This window comes from Phocoena sinus, chromosome 2 (assembly GCF_008692025.1).
Source record: "Phocoena sinus isolate mPhoSin1 chromosome 2, mPhoSin1.pri, whole genome shotgun sequence".
NCBI lineage: Eukaryota > Metazoa > Chordata > Mammalia > Artiodactyla > Phocoenidae > Phocoena > Phocoena sinus.
The window spans coordinates 75,765,385-75,786,005 of NC_045764.1; the positions used below are offsets into that span (position 1 = coordinate 75,765,385).

Genomic DNA, 20,621 nt, shown 5'->3' on the forward strand with positions numbered 1-20,621 from the left:
AAACTTAAAGTTTTACTAGTCAGGCAGCCCTGGCCTGCCCAGGCCTCACTGGAGCCAGGCTCTCCTCCGGGGATGGGGCAGTCACACGCCACAGCCGAGTCACAGAGCCAGGCACCTGGGGACCTCAGTCGCGTAGAAGGCAGCTTTTACCACACTCTAGGTTGGGGAAACACTGCATTAAATGAGTTTACTGCAAAGCTTCTCAGCCTTTATAAATCTTACATGAGTTTGCAGTGTTTCCCAAATGTATCTAACTCCTTTCCCTCAAAAAACCAGTTAACTTCTTGTTGAACTAGTAGTCTGGGCAGTCGTTGCTCTAAGAGACTCATTTATTTCATGGTTTTTTTGTTGTTTTTTTTTTTTTTAGGTTAGTGGTTAGAGACTGAGAATGCATTCCCTCTTTGATTACATTTAACACTGTTTTCTCATGCCCATCAAAAAAATTAAAATAAACCATAATGTTGGTGTGATGAATTGGGATTGACATATATACACTAGTATGTATAAAATGGATAACTAATAAGAACCTGCTGTATAAAAAAAATAAATAAAATTCAAAAAATAAAATAAACCATAATGTACTTAGAACAACAGGAAAAAGCATTCCAAGTTTCACCTTTAACAGGATGTCACAGGCCTGCTTCGTTTTTCCAGCTGTTGCCCCTTAGCACTGCTATTCCTGGTCTCAACCATGCCTTGGAGTGAAACACATTATGAGGGTTACTTCTGGAAGCCATCAACCTTGTGGGCCAGGTGTTCCTGTATAGGAATTAGGAAATAGTTAATGCAGGTTCTAGAAAGGGAATGTCATGGTTATCCCCCCATTTTAAATTTTATATAATGAACCAATCTTTAGGAATGGGTGAGCGTTCACTGAAGCCAAGTTGTAGTTTTCTCCGAGAATGGTAAGGTCTTTCCCCAAGCCATCAGGGCAATAATTTACATATTACAATCATAATAGCTCAAAAAGAAATTAGTCAAACAAGCTTCTATTGATTTCTTCACTATAGAATACCCAAATACACACACATAGGATACCTTAAGAAAATCAACAGCTTTATTTTTCCTCAATATACATTTAGAAAATCAGTCTGAGAAAAGGTTTCATGAAATAGGCCAGAGGACTATGTATAAAGTCAGGAGTTCCAAATCAGCAAGACAAAGTGCACAGACGAAGCACTCTTCCCTGAGGGCCTCGGCAGCCTAGGACCGTCCCAGCAGAGGTGAGGCAAGCTCTTGGATGGCTTTTGAGTTCAGCTGGGGAGTCGTGCTGATCTTCAGGAGTTTGCTGCTGGCATACTTATTCTTGATGGCCTGCAGAAGTCATCTGTGATTAAGCACACATCAGGAGCACCACCGCCCCGCCACCCCCAAACTTACACCTTATTCCTAGTCTAATTTACAAGTATCAAAGGGCCAGACCCACAGTCTTCAAAGGGTATGATGATGCCAAATCACTGAAGCCAGCAAGTCCTCTAGGGCATGATGTGTTGTGCTTGACAATTTCCTGCCATGCCTAGTGGTGGATAAAACCCAGCTGGTAGCACAGGTGATGGTTTCAGGGTCCAAAGAGCAGGCTTTCTCTCATGAGCTCCCCAGAGGGGTGGGAGGTGGGAGCTGTGTTTATCATACCTAAGTGCCATCAGGACATAACGGATTTGCCAGCACTGGGAGCAGTAACTGGCCATAAAAGTGAGTGGCAACTAGTGCTTAGATCCCAGATGATACTCTCAGGACTGAAAACATGACACTTCCACAGTGTGCTAAATAATGCTGAAACTACAAGTAAGGAAGCAAATCAGGCCGTGAGGACACTTGGTACAAATGCCTTGCTCTCTGTCAGACCCGTGGTGAGCTCTGATATTTGGCATCACACAAGCACAGGATAGTACCCCCTCTCCTCTGGTTTCTCCTCTCAGGTAGGCCACACAGAGACAGACTCCAAGCTCCCAGGATGCTTCCTGAATGGACTGCTTCACCATGCTGGCTGTTCAGGTGCCTCTCAGTCATTGTCCTAAAAGATGCTGGACAAAGGCCCTGAATGATGTCACCCGAATACCCAAGCCTTCCACAGGGCCACTTAAGCTGGACTCTTGCATGCCGGCCAGCCTTCCCTGCTTGCTGTGCGCCCTACCCAGGATGCCGGGTCAAGCATGGATAATACATTGAACAGCTGCTGGGGCCTGGACATAGCGAGCCTGTCTACCTTATTTTAAAGAAAGTCAGTTCTTGGGGTTTGTGCGTATGCTCCATCCCCAGCTGTACTAGAAAAATGTAAAGAGTTTGTGCTAAAACAGACTCTCACACATGCCAAAATATTTACATGAAAATGCAAACACACATACATCCTCTCATACCCCAAACCCATAATCCAGCACTTTGAACAGCTTAGGAAAGAGTACTTACGATGAATTTCGTTAACTTTTCATTTACTTTCACTACATTTTTGGCCATGTGCTGCATGACCTCCAATACTTGGTTCTCTGTGTACCCAGTGTAATACTGCTGCTTTAAGTTCTGGAACACAACGCAAACAGAAGAAGCAAGATAAAGCCTCCACTTCTTTAGGAGAGCGCATCTTACACAGGCTGGCATTACTTACGTAAAAGCTATAAAAAATATTCTTACCTGCTGGGAAGTCAGTCTCAGCCCCAACCACTACCATGGTACCAGCAAAGCAGCCAGTAAATGCAGGATGACTCTGGCTCAGAGCAGGACTAAATTAAGACGTTACATAGCTCTCAGCTAAATCAAATGGAGAGGGTCCCAAATAATGATGTTTTAAAGAAGGGTGTATATGTAAGTAGGGTACTTCAAGTAACAAAGCTTTCATGCTTGCCTCTGTCACCACACTGAAAGGGGAAGGAAAGTGAGGCAGCGTATAAACAAACCCAACAAAGGGTTTACAGAGATCGGGGTCTAGCACATCTCAGTCCCCTCGTTAAAGCCCTGCCTGGCAGTGGCTGGTAGGGAGCTCAGGAGCACAGACATCTGTATTGTCGGTCAGGGAAAGGGGTTCAGGATTAAGAAATAAACTGGCCCGTAAGCAGCAATCTAAGCTACCAAACCCAGAAGAACGAAGACCTCCCAGCAGCACTCTCCTGTCGGGCCCTGTGTAGTTAAGCACTAAAGAACACAGAGCACTCAGAGAAGCATCTACACCCAGCCTTGTGGCCCAGCCTCCCAGAGACCAAAATTCAAGCAAAAGGACAGCTGTTGATTGATAACATGACTTACTTTGTATGAAGATATGTAACCTGACTTTATTTCAGATTTGTGATAAAATTCTAAAAGCTAAAACACACCCCTTTCAAATGCATAATATAATTGGGAAAATAAACCATGACATAACCTTAATCCTAAAACAGTTTAAAGGAAAAAAGAACTAAGCAGGAGTGAATCCTGATGTAATGCACAACCACTGGTATTTTGAAATCAATTGCCAGGAAACAGGGAGGCCTATAGTTAATAGGTTTAGGTCCAAGGAAGCACCTCTTAGAGTAATTTGGCTAAAATAAACCATTGGTACCAAGAGCATGTGCCACAGATGTTACCAGTGGCCTTTTTGCCTTCAATTTTTATATCAAAAATTTTCAAATCTATAGAAAAACTGAAAGAATAAGATAATGAACATCTGTATATTCTTTGTGCAGATTCATCAGTTCTTAATATTTTGCCACTTTTTCTCTCCTCCTCTTTCTCTTTCTGTCACTCATGGTGTCTGCAACTCGCTTTCAAATGGTTCAGCAAAAGTTGTGTGAGATTTTTGAAGCCCTCAAACATCTGGACCATTTGAAAGTGAGTTGCAGACGCCATGACACATCACTTCTAAATGTTTCTCCTAAAGCATCTCCTAAAAAGTATTTTCCTCCCTAGCTACAATACCTTTATCGCATAAGAAACATCAACAGTTCCATAATATCATCTAATATATAGTCAATATTCAAATTTCTGCAATTGTTGCAAAAATATCTTTTATAGATTTTTCTTTTTACATCCAGGGTCCAATCAAGGTACAGACAGTACATTTGGTTGTTGTTGTCTTTAGTCTTTAAAACTCCCATTTTCTTGGCTTTAAATGACATTGATTTTTTTGAAGGGTCCGGGTCAGTTACTTTGAGAACGTCCCATTCTGGATTTGTCTGTGTTTCATGATGACTGGATTCATATCCAGCATTTTGGACATGAATTCTATTTAGGCGATAATGCATACTTCCTATTACACCAGAAGGTAGGTAAAGTCAGGTAGTCTCACCACTGGTGATACCAAGCTCAATCACCGGGTTAAGGTAGTAACTGCCAGACGTCTCCATCACAAAGGTACAGTTTTTCTTCAGAAATACTACACATCGGGCTTCGCTGGTTGGCGCAGTGGTTGAGGGTCCGCCTGCCGATGCAGGGGACGCGGGTTCGTGCCCCGGTCCGGGAGGATCGCACATGCCGCGGAGCGGCTGGGCCCGTGAGCCATGGCCGCTAAGCCTGTGCGTCCGGAGCCTGTGCTCCGCAACAGGAGAGGCCACAACAGTGAGAGGCCCGCGTACCACAAAAAATACTACACATCTGTGGGGTGATATTTTGAGAACAATGTGAATCTTGTTTGCCCAAGTTATTTTACTTAATGCTATAAGCATCAATTGATGATCCTTGCTTGAATCAATTATTACACTAGGGGTTTAAAAATGGTGGATTTCTATCTCTACCACTGTTTCTACTTTAATTAGCTGGCATTCTACTGATTTTTTTTTTAAGTCCCTCCCTCCGTACCTTCCTTCCTTCCTTTTTTATCATTATGGGCTCATGCATTTTTTAATGCATTATAATCTATTACTGTCACAATTCTTTTTAATGCTCAACTTTAGTCAGAAGGAGCCCTTTCAAGCCAGTTTCTATGTCCTTTTGATGTGACCCCATTGATCTTTGAGAATTTCTTGCTACCTGTTACAAACTGATCTAGGCTCATCTTGTACTTCCCCTGCGACAGCCCTGAAATCAGCTATTTCTTGAAGAAGCCCTAGTCCCAAGTATGTCATGGCACTGAGTATGCAAGATGTGAGCACTAGGTATCTTCATTGCTACTGGGTTGTCATTGTTTCTGGGCCTTTCATTATGAATTTATTGATATTTCTAAAACAGACTTAATATTATAGGGTTTTCCTTTGTTTTTAATTGTTAACAATATTTTATCTTCTTACAGTGAAAATTTTAGTCCTTAATAACACGAATCTTTGCTTTATCCTACAATAAAAATAGTTCCAGGATTGTAATAACAGACCACTATTAACCTAGAAACAGATTAGTAAACCTCCTAAGTAAACTTTAAGTATGTTACCTTTTTTGGTCCTTTGTTTTAATTTCACATCCCACTAAAAATGCACAGTCAGAGTGCTGTGTTCAAAAGTTACGAGAATTAATTCTTCCCTCTGGTCTGTTACCACTTTGAATATATAGTGACATTGTTTTTGCTTAATTCCAGTTTCGGGTTTGCATAGAACATTCATATTGTTCAAAAGTCAAAAAAGTTACATTACACTGTATACAAGTTAATAAAAAATTACAACCAGAAGTTCTGCTCCTATCCTCAACCTTCTACCCTGATACCCACCCTGAGGTATCCATCTTCATTAGTTTCTGGTCTATTCTTCTTGTATTTTTTGAAAAATTAGCAAATACATAAGCACAGATACATATCCTCTCTCTCTTACTCCCATTCTTCCTTACATAAATTGTAAACTCTACATACTGTGTAGAGGAAAAGGTCCACCACGATGCCCTGGCATTCTTACACATATCCACCACATAGGCCATGCAGACAAAGGCCTGAACCACATTGATCTGTCCTGGCAAAGTGCTTTGTGATCCTCCTGGAACATGATGGGGTAGCAGGCGAGGGGGCCGCCTCCAAGCCGTCTCCCGCTTGCTTCCCTATCTCTTCTGGGTAGGAGGCTGTAATGAGACCACTCCTTATCACCTCCTGGGCTCTGCTGGGGTGTTTGCTCTGCTGCTTGTGGGCTACAGATACAGACTCTAAAACTGCTTAGTGGCAGTGCAGAATGGGCCCATCCACAGAAGCGATCCTCTGACTCGCATTGCAGCCAGTGGCCCCTTTTGTTTCACTGTTATCCTTTTTGGTATGTGAAACAAGAACCCAGGCAGGAGCTGACATCCCTGGCTAATTTTATGAACCTCAAAGTGGCTCATTTCATCTTTACCGGGTAAACCAGGTCAGGCCTTGGCCCTGTTTTGTCTTATGTGCTTGACAACTTGCTTGTTTCACTTAACAAAATATCCCAGAAATCTTAGCGTATCAGTTCTTAGTGGCCTTCCTCATTCTTTACGACTCTGTAATATGTTTGCGTACCATGGTGTTGTCACCTAGGTTATGCCTGCATCATTCCAAGCAGCTCTTTTAAGCCTGTGGCCTTTTAGCAACTGCTTCAAGGATAGTGTGTGACAAATGCTAATGCCTTTTGTGTCTAGAGGCCCTAAAATACAGCTAATTAATTTCTTCTTAAATTCAACACTTACCCATTTTCCGTGGCCTAGAACCTTCTGGGACAGGCAGGAAGCGGCTGCTGCCACCTTAGAAGGGTGATAATGCACCATGTCGTAGTCAATGAGAGTCAGTTCCATCAAGTATTTGGCTAAAGTGTGCTGTTCAACATCAACCTATGAAAGAACAGATGGTAAGAAGCATGGCTGTTATGACTCTCTTGCAAAATTCTGGGTGAAGATCTAGGAACTCTAAAAAAAAATAAGATCTAGGAACTCAAATCCACTTAACTCACTTTTCCTTCCCAGGCACTGCTCTATTCCACAGTATGTTACAAACACAGAACATGAAGTCTTTTAAGAACTGATAAGTTCCCATATCTCTTCCCTCTTGTGTCTAGAGATATGGGAACATATGTATATGTATATGTATAACTGATTCACTTTGTTATAAAGCAGAAACTAACACACCATTGTAAAGCAATTATGCTCCAATAAAGATGTAAAAAAACAAACAAACAAAAAAAATGCCAGGTGAAGAGAAAGAGACACATGAGGCGAAGACCATGTGAAAAGGCCCAGGGCCAGCTACAAGCCAAAGAAAGAGGCCTAGAACAGATACTTCTTTCACAGCCCTCAAAAGGAACCAGCCCTGCCAAGACCTTGATTTCAGATCTTAGCCTCCAGAACTGAGAAACAATACATTTCTATTGTAAGCCACCCAGTTTGGGGTACTGTGTTATGGCAGCCCTCGGAAACGAATTCATACGTCAATGTTCAGCCCCTTAACTCTTTTCCCTTAAGAAATAGAGCTCAACTATTTACAATTACCGAGACATGGAAACAACCTAAATGTCCCTCAACAGATGAATGGATAAAGAAGATGTGGGGGCTTCCCTGGTGGCACAGTGGTTGAGAGTCCGCCTACCGATGCAGGGGATACGGGTTCGTGCCCCGGTCCAGGAAGATCCCACATGCCGCGGAGTGGCTGGGCCCGTGAGCCATGGCCACTGAGCCTGTGCGTCCAGAGCCTGTGCTCTGCAACGGGAGAGGCCACAACAGTGAGAGGCCCGCATACCGCAAAAAAAAAAAAAAGATGTGGTACATATATACAATGGAATATTACTCGGCCATAAAAAAGAATGAAATAATGCAATTTGCAGCTACATGGATGGACCTAGAGATTATCACACTAAGCAAAGTAAGTCAGAAAGAGAAAGACAAATACCATATGATACCACTTATATGTGGAATCTAAAATGTGACACAAATGAACTTATCTATGAAACAGAAACAGACTCACAGACAGAGACTTGTGGTTGCCGAGGGGGAGGGGGATGGGGGAGGGAAGCATTGGGAGTTTGAGACTAGCAGATGCAAATTATTACATGTAGAATGATAAACAACAAGGTCCTACTGTATAGCACAGGGAACTATATTCAATATCCTGTAATAAGTCATCATGGGGCTTCCCTGGTGGCGCAGTGGTTGAGAGTCCACCTGCCGATGCAGGGGACACGGGTTCGTGCCCCGGTCAGGGAGGATCCCACATGCCGCGGAGCGGCTGGGCCCGTGAGCCATGGCCGCTGAGCCTGTTTGTCCAGAGCCTGTGCTCTGCAACGCGAGAGGCCACAGCAGGGAGAGGCCCGCGTACCGCAAAAAAAAAAAAAAAAAATCATGGAAAAGAATATGAAGAAGAATATATATATGTATGTATAACTGAGTCACTTTGCTGTATACCAGAAACTAACACACTGTAAATCAACTATACTTCAATTTTTAAAAATAATAAAAAAAAATAGGGCTCAAAAAAAAAAGTTACTTTGCTGTACAGCAGTATTTAACACAACATTGTAACTCTACTTCAATAAAAAAAAATTACAAAAAATAAAACTCAAAAAAAAAAGAACTGATAAGTGTTAGGACTTATCTAAAAGATGCATCTTATAAATTCCTAAGTTTTCCTTTAATTGGGTCAGTGTTTCTGGGATGAGACAACAAACAGCAAAATAAAGTCTCCTACGGAATTGGAGGCACTTACCTCTCCGGCTTTTGATGCCCGCCTTAAGAAATGTAGTGGTAAAGGTCGACCCAACTCAAATTTCAGTTCTTTCAAAATTAGAGTTTCCATTTCTCGAATCTGAGAACTGGTGTAAGCATTGTCTGTGATGTAAACGAAGTCTTCAATATTTGGAGAAAACATCTCCTCATACTTGGAAGCCAAGAGCAGAGCTGTAATCCCAACCAGTTGAAGCTTCTTACGAGAGACTGGCTGAACCTAATTGAAGAAGAGTGTGTCAAAAGTCTTAACTAACAAGAGGATGGGGGCTCTGGGTGGAAGAAGGTACGAGGAAACCAAGTCCTGAAGAAGTGCACGTTGTCTCTGCTCACACCCCTCTTAAGGGCACAGGAAGCTGAGTGTTGATCACAGGTACCACCATGGCTCACAGGAGCTGTCTATCATGAAGTGCTTGCTATGTGCCAGGCACAGTGCTAAGATTCAAACAATCATCTCATCGAATCCTCACAAAAAACCTAGGAAGTACATATTTTTTACCCCACTTAGAAATAGATGGACTAAGATGCAGACATCAGCCCAAGATCAGTCAATTGCTGACTGACAACCAAGCTCCCAGGCACTGCTCCACCCCCATCATCCTGGCTTGAGTGTCTGGGAAGCCCCAGTATGGCACTCAGCATGGTCTGATTCAGGATGAGGCCAAGCAAAAAAGCAGGAATTTAATGGATGACTAGGGCTGAGGAAGTGCCTTAAGTGTCTCCTTAATCCTCACCAAGAGTACACTCATTATTCAGCCTGAAGAACCTTCCAAAGATGCTTCAGGGTCAGAGAAAATCTCAGCCTAGAGGATAAGTGTTTCCCTTAACTTTCTTTTCTTTTTAAACTAGGAATTTATGTTTTTTGCTTCAACTCTTAATATTGAAAATCTACCAAAAATATAACAGTGCTTTCCTATCCAGTGAGGACTGTATAATAAAAACCACTGACTCAGGCTTCCCCGGTGGCACGGTGGTTGAGAGTCCGCCTGCCGATGCAGGGGACACGGGTTCGTGCCCTGGTCCGGGAAGATCCCACATGCCGCAGAGCGGCTGGGCCCGTGAGCCACGGCCGCTGAGCCTGCGCATCCTGAGCCTGTGCTCCGCAACGGGAGAGGCCACAGTAGTGAGAGGCCCGCGTACCGCAAAAACAAAACAAAACAAAACAAAACAAAAAACTAATGACTCTATGATTACTTAGCATTTTGCAGTATCTCAGGGTCAGTCTTATCAACACAATTATTACTGTATGGTTTGGGCTTGACCTACACCTATATTATAAATGTTGACTTTAAATAAATAAAGCCTTATCTGAAGGGCTACCCATTTGGTAGACAACGCACCAGTGGTTAATGTCTGGCATTTCTTCTAACTGCTCGGTGTTCTTACATTACCAGTTGAGAAATATTTTGATGATCACTACGCTTCTCCGCTTAATTTCTTACCTCCCTCTTTACTTTAGACCTCACACTGAGTACACTCCCCACACATAGCACCAACCCCTTGTAAAAAGTCTGCCTCCTGCCTCTTCTACACCGATTCAATGCCACAGCCGGCTGGAAACTGTTAAGCCCTCTAGCCAAACTCTCATTTTTCAGATGAGGAAGCTTAACACCAAAGAGTACTGAACTATGGAAACTGTGCAAGTGGGCCTGGAGAACCAGCCTCCAAAGGCACCACAGGCTTCAGATGGACTTTCAGACCATCTGATGGTTTATCTCCTCCAATGAATGATTGCGGCAAGGCAGCATCTCCCCTGAGCACTTTTCAGCAGGCTGACCTAACAGAAATGCCCAGCATTGGTCAGCATCACCAGAGGTTTGACACACTTGGACTACTTCCTTTTCTAGCACTTGAAGTTCTTTGGCATCTAATTGGCTTTTGGTTTTTTCTTCAGAGGCACCACACCTTGGCAGTGCATAAATGCAAAGTTCACTGAGCTGCATGAAGTCCCTTACCTGTAAAAATCGGTCCATGATGGCGACGCACATGTACAGAGTTTCCTGCAGCAGCCTAAACTTGGAGTGGACTTGCACCAGCCAATCCACCAGGATGGCACGCATGCGTCCGTTTATATCTCTTCCATCTAAAAAATGTGGATTTATGGATTGTAGAACCTGTAGGTGGAGTTAAAAGTTTAAAAAGGTGACCTCGATAAACAACAAGGTCCTACTGTAGCACAAGGAACTATATTCAATATCCTGTGATAAACCATAATGTAAAAGAATATCAAAAAGAATACATATATCTATAACTGAGTCACTTTGCTATACAGCAGTAATTAACACAACATTGTAATTCAACTATACTTCAATGAAAAATAAATTTTAGGGACTTCTCTGGCGGCGCAGTGGCTAAGAATCCACCTCCCAGTGCATGGGACACAGGTTTGAGCCCTGGTCCAGGAAGATCCCACATGCCACGGAGCAACTAAGCCCGTGAGCCACAACTACTGAGCCTGTGCTCTAGAGCCTGCGAGCCACAACTACTGAGCCCGCGTGCCACAACTACTGAAGCCCGCACACCTAGAGCCCATGCTCTGCAACAAGAGAAGCCACCGCAATGAGAAGCCCGCGCACTGCAACGAAGAGTAACCCCCGCTTGCTGCAACTAGAGAAAGCCCACGCACAGCAGGCCCAGTGCAGCCAAAAATAAATTAATTAATTAAATAAAATAAATTTTGAAAAATAAGTTAAAAAAAAAGCTGACCTCATTTCCTTCCCAGCTATGTGGTAAATTCCACACTGCTGTACAACCAAAACACAAAGGCCCACTCACCTCAAGCTGCCTTAGATACTGATAGATATCCTTAACATAGTCGCTGCAGAGCTGAGGGTTCTCCGAGTCTTCAGTATCAATATCCTCAATTTTGCAGAGCAAGGCATCAGAGAAAGCTTGGCAGAGGTTCTCTTCCTTCATGGAGATATCCACAGGTGTGGGAGAGGGACCCTACACCCACAAATGAAAGTGTATGTATCGCTACCTTAGGAGTAGCCTTGATCACAAATATAAGCAGGGCCAACTGGTTTAAAAGTATCATATGCATTTTTATAAATGATAAAGCCAAAACAAATACATTTCAGAGTAAGAGGTGAATAATTCAAGATGTAGGGGATGAAGTTTTTGGAGATATACTCCCCTGTTTAAAAACACTCTAGGGGGTGGGAGGGAGGGAGATGCAAGAGGGAGGAGATATGGGGACATATGTATATGTATAATTGATTCACTTTGTTATAAAGCAGTAACTAACACACCATTGTAAAGCAATTATACTCCAATAAAAATGTTAAAAAAAAAACAAAAACAAACACTCTAGGGAACTTCCCTGGTGGCGCAGTGGTTAAGACTCCACGCTCCCAGTGCAGGGGGCCTGGGTTTGCTTCTCTCCAGCCTCCTGGCCAGGTCTCCCTCACCTCAAGCAGTCTCCCTCTTCCTAGAAGCCTCTTGTCCCTGTATCCACATGGATAATTCCCTCACCTTCTTCAAGTTTTGCTTAAGTGTTATCTTCTCAATTAGGTCTGTCCTATTTAAAATTACCATCTGCCTTCTATTCCCCCCACACGTATGTTTCATCTCTTTTACTGTGTTTTTCCCCAAAGAATCGATAACTTCCTAATATACTATAGAGTTTATTTATATATGATGTGTATTATTTTCTGTCTACCTCTACCAGAATGTAAGCTTTATAACCTTACATTTATTCAAACTGATTTTGTCCACTAAGGTATCTCAAATACCTATGTCATCCCTGACACAGTAAATATTTACTGAGTGAAAGAAAGTTAGACACCTGGGTTCAGAGATGCCTAGAGCTGATAGTTCACTTTAGCAGTAGCCTCTTGTGCAAGTGTAATGTTTTCTTCTCATGAACTAATTTATTCTAAATTGAGAAATTGGCAACGAAAAAGCAGGAAAGCACATTCCAGCCTATGAATAAAACAGAAGGAGGAAGCAAAGACTGAGCAAGTATACACCCAGTATTTTATTTTCTTATGCTGACTGGGTGATTATTTCTAAAACTCACACAAATTAAAATTTTATGAAGTTAAAACAAGCATTTAGTAATGAAGCATAAACAATTACTTTTTTAAAGAATAAGAGGTACTTCTCAAAGTATAGCCTAGGACTGCAAGGCTATAAGAATATGTATTAAAGTAATAAAATACATAAGGAAAGAGAAGGCAGTATAATAAACAATTTTAATTTACATTAAAGCTCAATGATTATAGTTTCCAGTCTTAGAGAAGAAGAAAACAGTAACAATATATCTATCTATATACCTATCTATCTATCTATCTATATATATATATAGAGAGAGAGAGAGAGAGAGAGAGATAGCAATTCAAAACATGCCCTTCCCTCTTAAACCAAAGGTCTTAAACTGAGGAAGGGCTAGGTGAGCAAGAGGTATACAGGTATACCTCATCTACTCAAGAATTTAAGAACCGTTAGAAGGAATAAGAAGAGCTACCTGGGGTACCAGGGAGAAACCTAGTGAGGTTACCAGAGACGGTAGGACCTCAAGGAAAATGAGTAGGCAAAGGTACACAAGCACAAAATCCCAGGGGAAGCCAAGAAATAAAGGCAAGTCTGGGGGCTTCCCTGGTGGCGCAGTGGTTGACAATCTGCCTGCCAATGCAGGGGACACAGGTTCGAGCCCTGGTCTGGGAAGATCCCACACCACGGAGCAACTGGGCCCGTGGGCCACAACTACTGAGCCTGCGCGTCTGGAGCCTGTGCTCCGCAACAAGAGAGGCCGTGATAGTGAGGCCCGTGCACTGCGATGAAGAGAGGCCCCCACTTGCCACAACTAGAGAAAGCCCTTGCACAGAAACGAAGACCCAACACAGCAAAAATTAATTAATTAATAAACTCCTACCCCCAACAACAACAACAAAAGAAAAGTGACATCTTTAAAAAAAAAAGGCAAGTCTGGGAACTGCATGTTGATTTGGGACGGCAGAAGGTAGTGCGTGAGGTGACAGAAATGGGCTGGGAATGTGAGCAAAACTTGGCTAAGGACTTTAGATTTCATTTGAATGTAAGTGAACCCACTGAAGAAACTGAGCAAGAGTAATTAGAATCAGATGTGCATTTTAATAAGCCCACGTAGCTTCAGTTTAAGGTAACCTTTTTTAAGAATAAGCATCATCACTCTCCCCAGGGAGGGCAAGCAGCACCAGAAAGCCTAAGAAGGCAGAGGTTATCTTCATGTGCTTCAGACTGCCTTAGCAGCTTGAAATGTTTACCTCTGTCTACGCAGAAGCATATCTGAGTTTAGCCATACCCAAGGCCACCAGGATGAGACAAGGATAATTGCTCTGGGCCTTAATTTAGAATTTATTGAAAGCATTCCTTTTGGACTCCAACATAATCTAATTATTCTGAAATCCTTTCTAAGATCCTGCTTCCCTGTACAGATTATAGCCTAAGCCCTGTCGGCCAACTGTGCAATCCTGTCCAGAGTCTGCTGCATGCAAAGGTAAAAAAATGCGTCAGCTAGTTACCCATTACAAAAGTGGTTCTAGAACAAAAACCTTCAAATTAGATTAATGAATGAGCCCTGTGGGTTGTCAGAGACAACTGAAAAGTAGTAATAAAAACAATAAAGCTGTGAGATTTTGCTGAACTTGAGAACCTGCTCTTTGGTAAAGGATGGGTAGACTGTGAGTAAAGGCTACTGAAGTTCTCCTAGCACCAACATTTAATGAGTCGGGTCTGTTAAGAGAACGGATTAATATGAATATGCAAATATATAGGTATTTACACAAGTTTTGGTAAAACACAAAATTCCTTTATTTACTAAATTTATAATAGATAAACAATGTCAATTAAGTGCAATAAGGAAGGACTCCAAGAAAAACTGTTGATTCCAAACAGACAGTTCATGATTTATAGCAATGACTGTGTACACGTGTGTACAAAAGCATACTCAGTTGTGGAAAGGCAAAATCAGTTACCATGATTAGCTTTAGGGAATGCAGTGGAGTGGAATTTTGGGGGTAGGGAGAATAGTTAAAATGAACTGACCCTTTATTCCATGTACTCTATTTCTGTATCGTCTTGCTTATTTATGCATGTTTCTTGTGTAATTAAAAATAAAAGGCACCCTATTTTTTAAAATATCAATAATTGTGCTCGTTTTCTTTTATATATAGTTTTTGTTTTAGGGAAAGTTAGCCCATAAAAGATTCTTATAGTTGAATAATGACTATCACCAAATTTAGTGTTTCAATCAAATCTGTAAATCTAAAACCTCATCAGAATTTCTAGCTGCCACTCCCCAGTACATCTCCTAAGCTCGCATCTACCTCTGCTACAGGGTATTATTGTGCATGCTTTCACTCTGACATTCTTGACTTGACTGGGAGCTTCCTGGGGACAGAGTCAGTGGTTCACTCACCTTGTTTCCCCAGTACCCACCAAACAAGAGGCTAGTAAAAAGCCTTCTTCCTTCCTTCAAACTACTCAGTCTGCCAAAGCTTCATGAGTCAGCAAAAAACAGTTTTCTCCAAAACTTGCATGATAATAAGCTTCTGCAAATACCTGTGAATGGCTGGAGCCCTCTCCTTCAGATATTGCTGGCCCATTTCCAAATGCATTTCCCATTGGCTATCTCTCTGTTACCTCAACAAGTCTAAATCCAAATGAGACACCTTCCCCAAAGCTACCTCAATCTCCTGAATTTCCTATATTTTATTAATTTATTCCATAAATGGTTCCTTAAATACTCAAGTGCTTAAGCTTCTCACTCCTCCACTCCAAGCAACATAGCCAAAGAATTCCTTCTGAATACAGGATGATGTCCCTGAAAGGAGTTCTGGTACATCCCAACACATTTGAGGTTGTTTCTTAGCACCCGTATAGATACTGGTATGTGGATGTCCACTTAGGGGAGATATGGGCTCGTTCAAGACACCCATCAGCCCTTGCTTAGAAAACTGCAGTACCACCTAATTAACGTCCCTTCCATGGCCACCCTACACTGCTTTCATCAGGTCTCTCCTCCTCAAAACATTCCACAGGTTCCTCACTGCCTAATGGGATAAAATCCAAATTCCAAGGCCTTCAAATCCAGCTGCAACCTTCTTCCCAACTTTTTTCCTGTTTCCTCACACAAACCATCTGACCCAATTTAGACTTGCTGACTCTTTGCCCCGAAGGACATAATTTATAGGCCTATTCCCTTTTTGATGCCTTGATTCCTATTGCTGCTTTGTTCCCCCAAAAGGTGCCCCTTCCTATCAGCTTCTTCCTATCCTTAAAAATCCCTTAAAAACTTCCTATCCTTAAACTTCTTATCCTTAAAAACTTAAAAAATCCCTTAAAAATTTCCTATCCTTAAAAACTTACTCCAGGAAGTTTCCCCAGACCACTCCATCCCTCAAGATTCTCTCCCTCCTTTAGATGCACCTTGCATTCAGTCATCCATTGCCCATGGGCACCTAGCAGCATGCCCTCGGGTTATATATCTAATTTTCAGGTACAGATGCCCCTTCTGGATAAGTCTCCTCCAGGCAAAATGTCTCTTTATCAGCCTTAACCCAATTGGATGTGTATAGTAAGTACTCACCTGTTTCTCAAACATATTCAATGTTTTTAATTTCAAACATACAATAATATATAAATATTTTGAGCTAGAAAGTGTGAAGTGGTCATTGTTGTATTCTCAGCACCTACAACAGTGCTTGCTTCATTGTAATTATATGAATGTGTGTAATCCATGAATGAGAGCATGCATGAACTAGAACATGGTGGAAGATGAACAGGCCAGTGGGTCCGTTAGCATTCTAACTTCAGTTGAGCTACCCAGTCACGGAGACTACAATCTATCAACACAGAATTTTGGCATTACTTTGTTCTTCCATGAGTGAAGGTCTCAGAATTGTAAGCTTCCACCATCTTCATGGACAAGTTCATTCTTATAGTGAGTTATTTTAATAAAACCTACCAAATTTTCCTCTGAGATCACTAAATTTATTTGGGTATTATTTAACTTTGTTATTCAAGGTCATAATATTATATTAAGGTACCATCACTGAAAAGATGTGTATGTTCATTTTCTACACTGTTGTTTTAAAGTAGAGCTCTAGCTATCACTGTTCTTCAAAAGTTGCACTGACAGTAAAGGTACCCTTATATCCTAGCCCCAAACAGCCTACTTCGTTAAGTATGTTTGTAAATTCAGAACTTCCTACCTTTGGAGCCAACACTTCCATCTGCACTGGTTTCACAGAAGCAGTAGGTTTCAGGTGCTTGTTGACATTTGTTGTTTTGGTGGGTGGAACAGGTACTTTAGTGTTCTGGGCTTTCAAAAGAAATGTGAATAGGGCAAGAGGGCCAGTGTTGCCCCTCAGGGCTCTACAGAATCAGCCTAGGGTGTGCAGGTACAGTTCTCACAGTTGTTACCTTAGTTATTTGTGTGGCTCTGATTGTAACTCGATTTCCAATTTCTTCTAAAACTGCCCGCCTGATAGTCACATGGCTTTTAGGTTTAGAATTAACTCCCGTGTCAGTATTCTCCAAATCGGTGGACACCTAAAAAAAGAAAAAAAAAAAGGAAAAAAATTACTGAAGAGTTGAGATCATTTACAATACTTTGCTAGTGTCAGAATTGATTCAGGAAAGGTGAATATGCTGAGATCTACCTGCGAGAGGGAAAAGGTACATTTTAGGAAGTCTAAAAATGCTATTTGTGATTTATAACATCACTCTAAATTAGGCAAATCACTCCACCTTATCTATTTTTTAAAAATCCCACTAAGAGCTTCACAGATAAGTGATCATTTCTCATATGGTACCCACATCATTTGTCAGAGATCCCTGGATATTAATGGTATCTATTTAAAAAATTTCCTTGACAGAGAAGAGTAAGAAGTGCAATTAAGACACAATACTAAAAAGCTGTTTTGGGCTTCCCAGGTGGCGCAGTGGTTAAGAATCCGCCTGCCAACGCAGGGGACATAGGTCCGAGCCCTGGTCCGGGAAGATCCTACATGCCGCGGAGCAACTAAGCCCATGCGCCACAACTACCGAGCCTGCGCTCTAGAGCCCGCGGACCACAACTACTGAAGCCTGCGCGCCTAGAGCCCGTGCTCCACAACAAGAGAAGTCACCGCAAACGAGAAGCCTGCGCACCGCAATGAAGAGTAGGCCCTGCTTGGCACAACTAGAGAAATGCCGCGCACAGCAACGGAGACCCAATGCAGCCAAAAATAAATAAATAAACTAAATTAAAAAAAAATTTTTTTAAGTGTGGTTTCTGCTTTTAAAAAAAAAAAAAAAAGCTGTTTAAAAACCAGATGTTTAAAACCTAAACTAGCTTTGATTCTTATGCCATGCTAGAAATAAGAAGTACTCAGGTAGACAAGATCTTTAGAGATACAGCTTCTTAGCCATGAGGGTGCCATAGCATGTACTCTCTATTTTATTAGGGATATTTAGAAAGAAAATAGTTTTCGTGGGTAAAATAGTTTTATCTCAAATTGAAAGTTTGAATTGTATGAAATAAAAATTGTTAGTTGGGCTTCCCTGGTGGCGCAGTGGTTGAGAGTCCGCCTGCCGATGCAGGGGACACGGGTTCGTGCCCGGGTCCAGGAAGATCCCACATCCCACAGAGCGGCTGGGCCCGTGAGCCATGGCCGCTGAGCCTGCGCGTCCGGAGCCTGTGCTCCGCAATGGGAGAGGCCACGGCAGTGAGAGGCCCACATACCGGAAAAAAAAAAAAAAAAAATTGTTAGTTGACCTTAACCTGCTTTAGACAGAATGTCCTTAGAAACAAAACTTGTTAGTAAAAACAATTCACCGAAAAAAGTTTATTTGATTATATGTGATAAACATTTCATGAGAAAAAAAACAGCATGTACTATCCCTGAGAATTGGGGGGGGGTCTTAATCTTTAAAAATTTCCCAACAGGGGGTCTGAATGGACCTACCAGGATAGACAGAGGGGCAGGGAAAAACTCAAGCCTTACCTGAATAGACAGAATTTGAATATGAAAGCACCTGATGGGATAGATTAGACAAAAATTACTTATCAATTTGACTCAGATTCATAAAAGGGTTACAATTAAATATCGAGTGTATTCAACGCATTATTATTAGGATTCTCAAAACTCACACTGTTCAATTTTTCCAGCAGTTCCTGAGATGTTTAAAAAGTGTTTCAAAGTTCAATTCTTATGGGTTGAAGCCTGGTAATCTAAATTAAGCCATCTGGAAGGGGAAATCCCCAGCTTTTAACAAACCTACAGCCAGGAGGAGAATGGAGCTCAGGTGTGTCAGTGCCCTCTATTTTTCAGCAAAGAAAAAAGTAGATCCAGGTACAATTCAAACCCACAGAAAAAAATCCAAAATACCATTAACACTTTGTTTTTTGCAAAGACGAAATAAATGAATTTGGACCCTTCTCTCAGTCTGCCATATTGCTCCAAATTATATGCAAAATCTCTATTGCACTTGAGTAAAGAAATTACTTTTTTAAAGGGACAAACCCATACATGAGTGAACTTAGCCTTGTACCACTTCGTGTGCAGAAATAAATAGGAAACTAATAAAAGAGCAATGTGAAAACATCTGAAAAACAACCACAGCTGTTGCTTGATCAAACATTAGAACACTTCACAGACTGCGGAATTTCTTCAGTCCTTCTCCCTACCCTCACCACGGATCCCTTAGCTGGCAAGGAGTTTAAGAAGAGAGGAAGGAAACCCCAAGAAACTGCAACTCTCTAACAACAAAGAGCCCTCGGGGATCGCTCGCCGAGTCCTAAGCCCAGTGTTCCGGGGGCTCACTTGACAACTGCCACCCCCGAGGCGCTTTCTCACACTTCCCCCACCCCAGCGCAGGGACGGCCAGGCCAGGACCCGGGACCCGGAGGAGCGGAAGCGAGGCGGGGAGAAGCCGGCCGGAGCGGAGAGGACAGGCCGCAGGGCCCGGGCCGCTCGCAAGAAGAGGAAAGCGGCGTAGGTTGGGACGAAGAAGCTCGGAGCGGAGGAGAGAAGCGAGAGGCGGCCGAGGGCGCTGCGCGGCCGGGGCCCAGGCCTGCGCTGGGGGTCGCCGGCCCACTCACCGTCGGGCGTCGGAGCAGCGCCATGAGGGACGGGACAGGCAAGAGTGGCAACCCGGCCCAGGGAGGGACGCGGACTGGAAACAGAGAGCACTAGCTTCCCCGGCGCCGTTAGGACTGCCCTCCGAGGCCGCACCGCTGGGAATCTTCGTGAAGTCGCCTAGCTCCAGGATTCAAATACCGCGCCGCTCGCGCCCCCATTGGGCGGCCCTACGTACGGCGCCCTCTTCCCATTGGCTAATGAGGAGACATTCCCGTAGGCTGATTGGCTGAATTTTCCAGACCCGTTTGGTTGTCATAACAACCGGTATTTTTCCTGCCTACTGTCTTTTAAAAAATCTCGGCCCTAAAATAAACAAAAATGAAATACCTCGTTGGGAAAGCAGACGTAGGACGCCTTGTCTGAATTTTGACGAGGATGTCAACGGATGTCTATGGATTACGGATGTCTACGTTTGTACTGGGTGGGCGGAAGTTGGTACTAAGGAACACCCTGGAAATGCCATATCTGACCATTATTTCTCTTCCGGAAATTTCGCGTTCGAGTTTAGGTAGGGTTGGCCTTCCTGGGTTGGGGAATGGGCGCCTCTGGTTGGTTTAGGGCTGCACTGTGTTAGGTGGTTGAGACTCAAACGTGTGCTTAAGGAATGGAAATTGTGGTGTTTATTCAGAAGCTAAGATTCCTAGGAGAGGGGGAAAAAAATAAATGCGATTTGTGTGACTCGTGATTCATGTAAGCTCTCCATTGTGTTGCCGGCACCTAGCACATTGTTTCGTGTGGGTTGTGAGCGGTGCTCAATAAATATTCGTCGAATAAATTATCTTATGATGAGCAAAAGATTTTAAAATGAGAAAGACAAGTGTGATCCAGCCTTGGGCAGCAGGGTGAGGGGCTCACGTTAAGACCAGAAAAGAGGAAAGAAAAAGTGAGAGGAATGGGAAAGGAGAGAGGAAAGGAAAGGGTCCAAGGCCCACAGTAAAGGTAGTGAAATGACTTCTGACGATAGGC

At 42.7% G+C, this 20,621-nt stretch overlaps 1 protein-coding gene across 2 annotated transcripts; it reads right to left on the reverse strand.

Annotated features, from left to right (window-relative positions):
• Positions 1–738: 738 nt before the first annotated feature.
• On the reverse strand, positions 739–19,757 carry CCNB2 (cyclin B2). Of its 2 annotated transcripts, XR_004348767.1 has the most exons (10): positions 19,616–19,757; positions 16,954–17,082; positions 16,743–16,856; positions 11,323–11,493; positions 10,503–10,661; positions 8,531–8,767; positions 6,526–6,666; positions 2,407–2,517; positions 1,039–1,314; positions 739–759 (listed from the first exon to the last, which is right to left on the reverse strand). XR_004348767.1 is itself a non-coding variant. In XM_032624915.1 (9 exons), the coding sequence occupies exons 1-9, from the start codon at positions 19,637–19,639 to the stop codon at positions 1,204–1,206; spliced, it is 1,197 nt and encodes a 398-aa protein (XP_032480806.1). In that variant the 5' UTR covers positions 19,640–19,757; the 3' UTR covers positions 1,036–1,203. The 2 variants fall into 2 exon arrangements, 1 of the variants encoding a protein (XP_032480806.1); XM_032624915.1 differs by lacking the exon at positions 739–759 and having other exon boundaries at positions 1,036–1,314.
• Between the last annotated feature and the right edge of the window lie 864 nt (positions 19,758–20,621).

What these genes read in the sequence shown, in the direction of transcription:
- CCNB2 (XM_032624915.1), bottom strand. Translation starts at nt 19,639, where the DNA reads ATGGCGCTGCTCCGACGCCCGACG. An exon ending in CGCTGCTCCGACGCCCGACG is followed by an intron (nt 17,083 to 19,615) that starts GTGAGTGGGCCG and finishes TTCTTTTTTTAG; the next exon opens with GTGTCCACCGATTTGGAGAA. An exon ending in AAAAGTTAACGAAATTCATC is followed by an intron (nt 1,315 to 2,406) that starts GTAAGTACTCTT and finishes TGACTTCTGCAG; the next exon opens with GCCATCAAGAATAAGTATGC.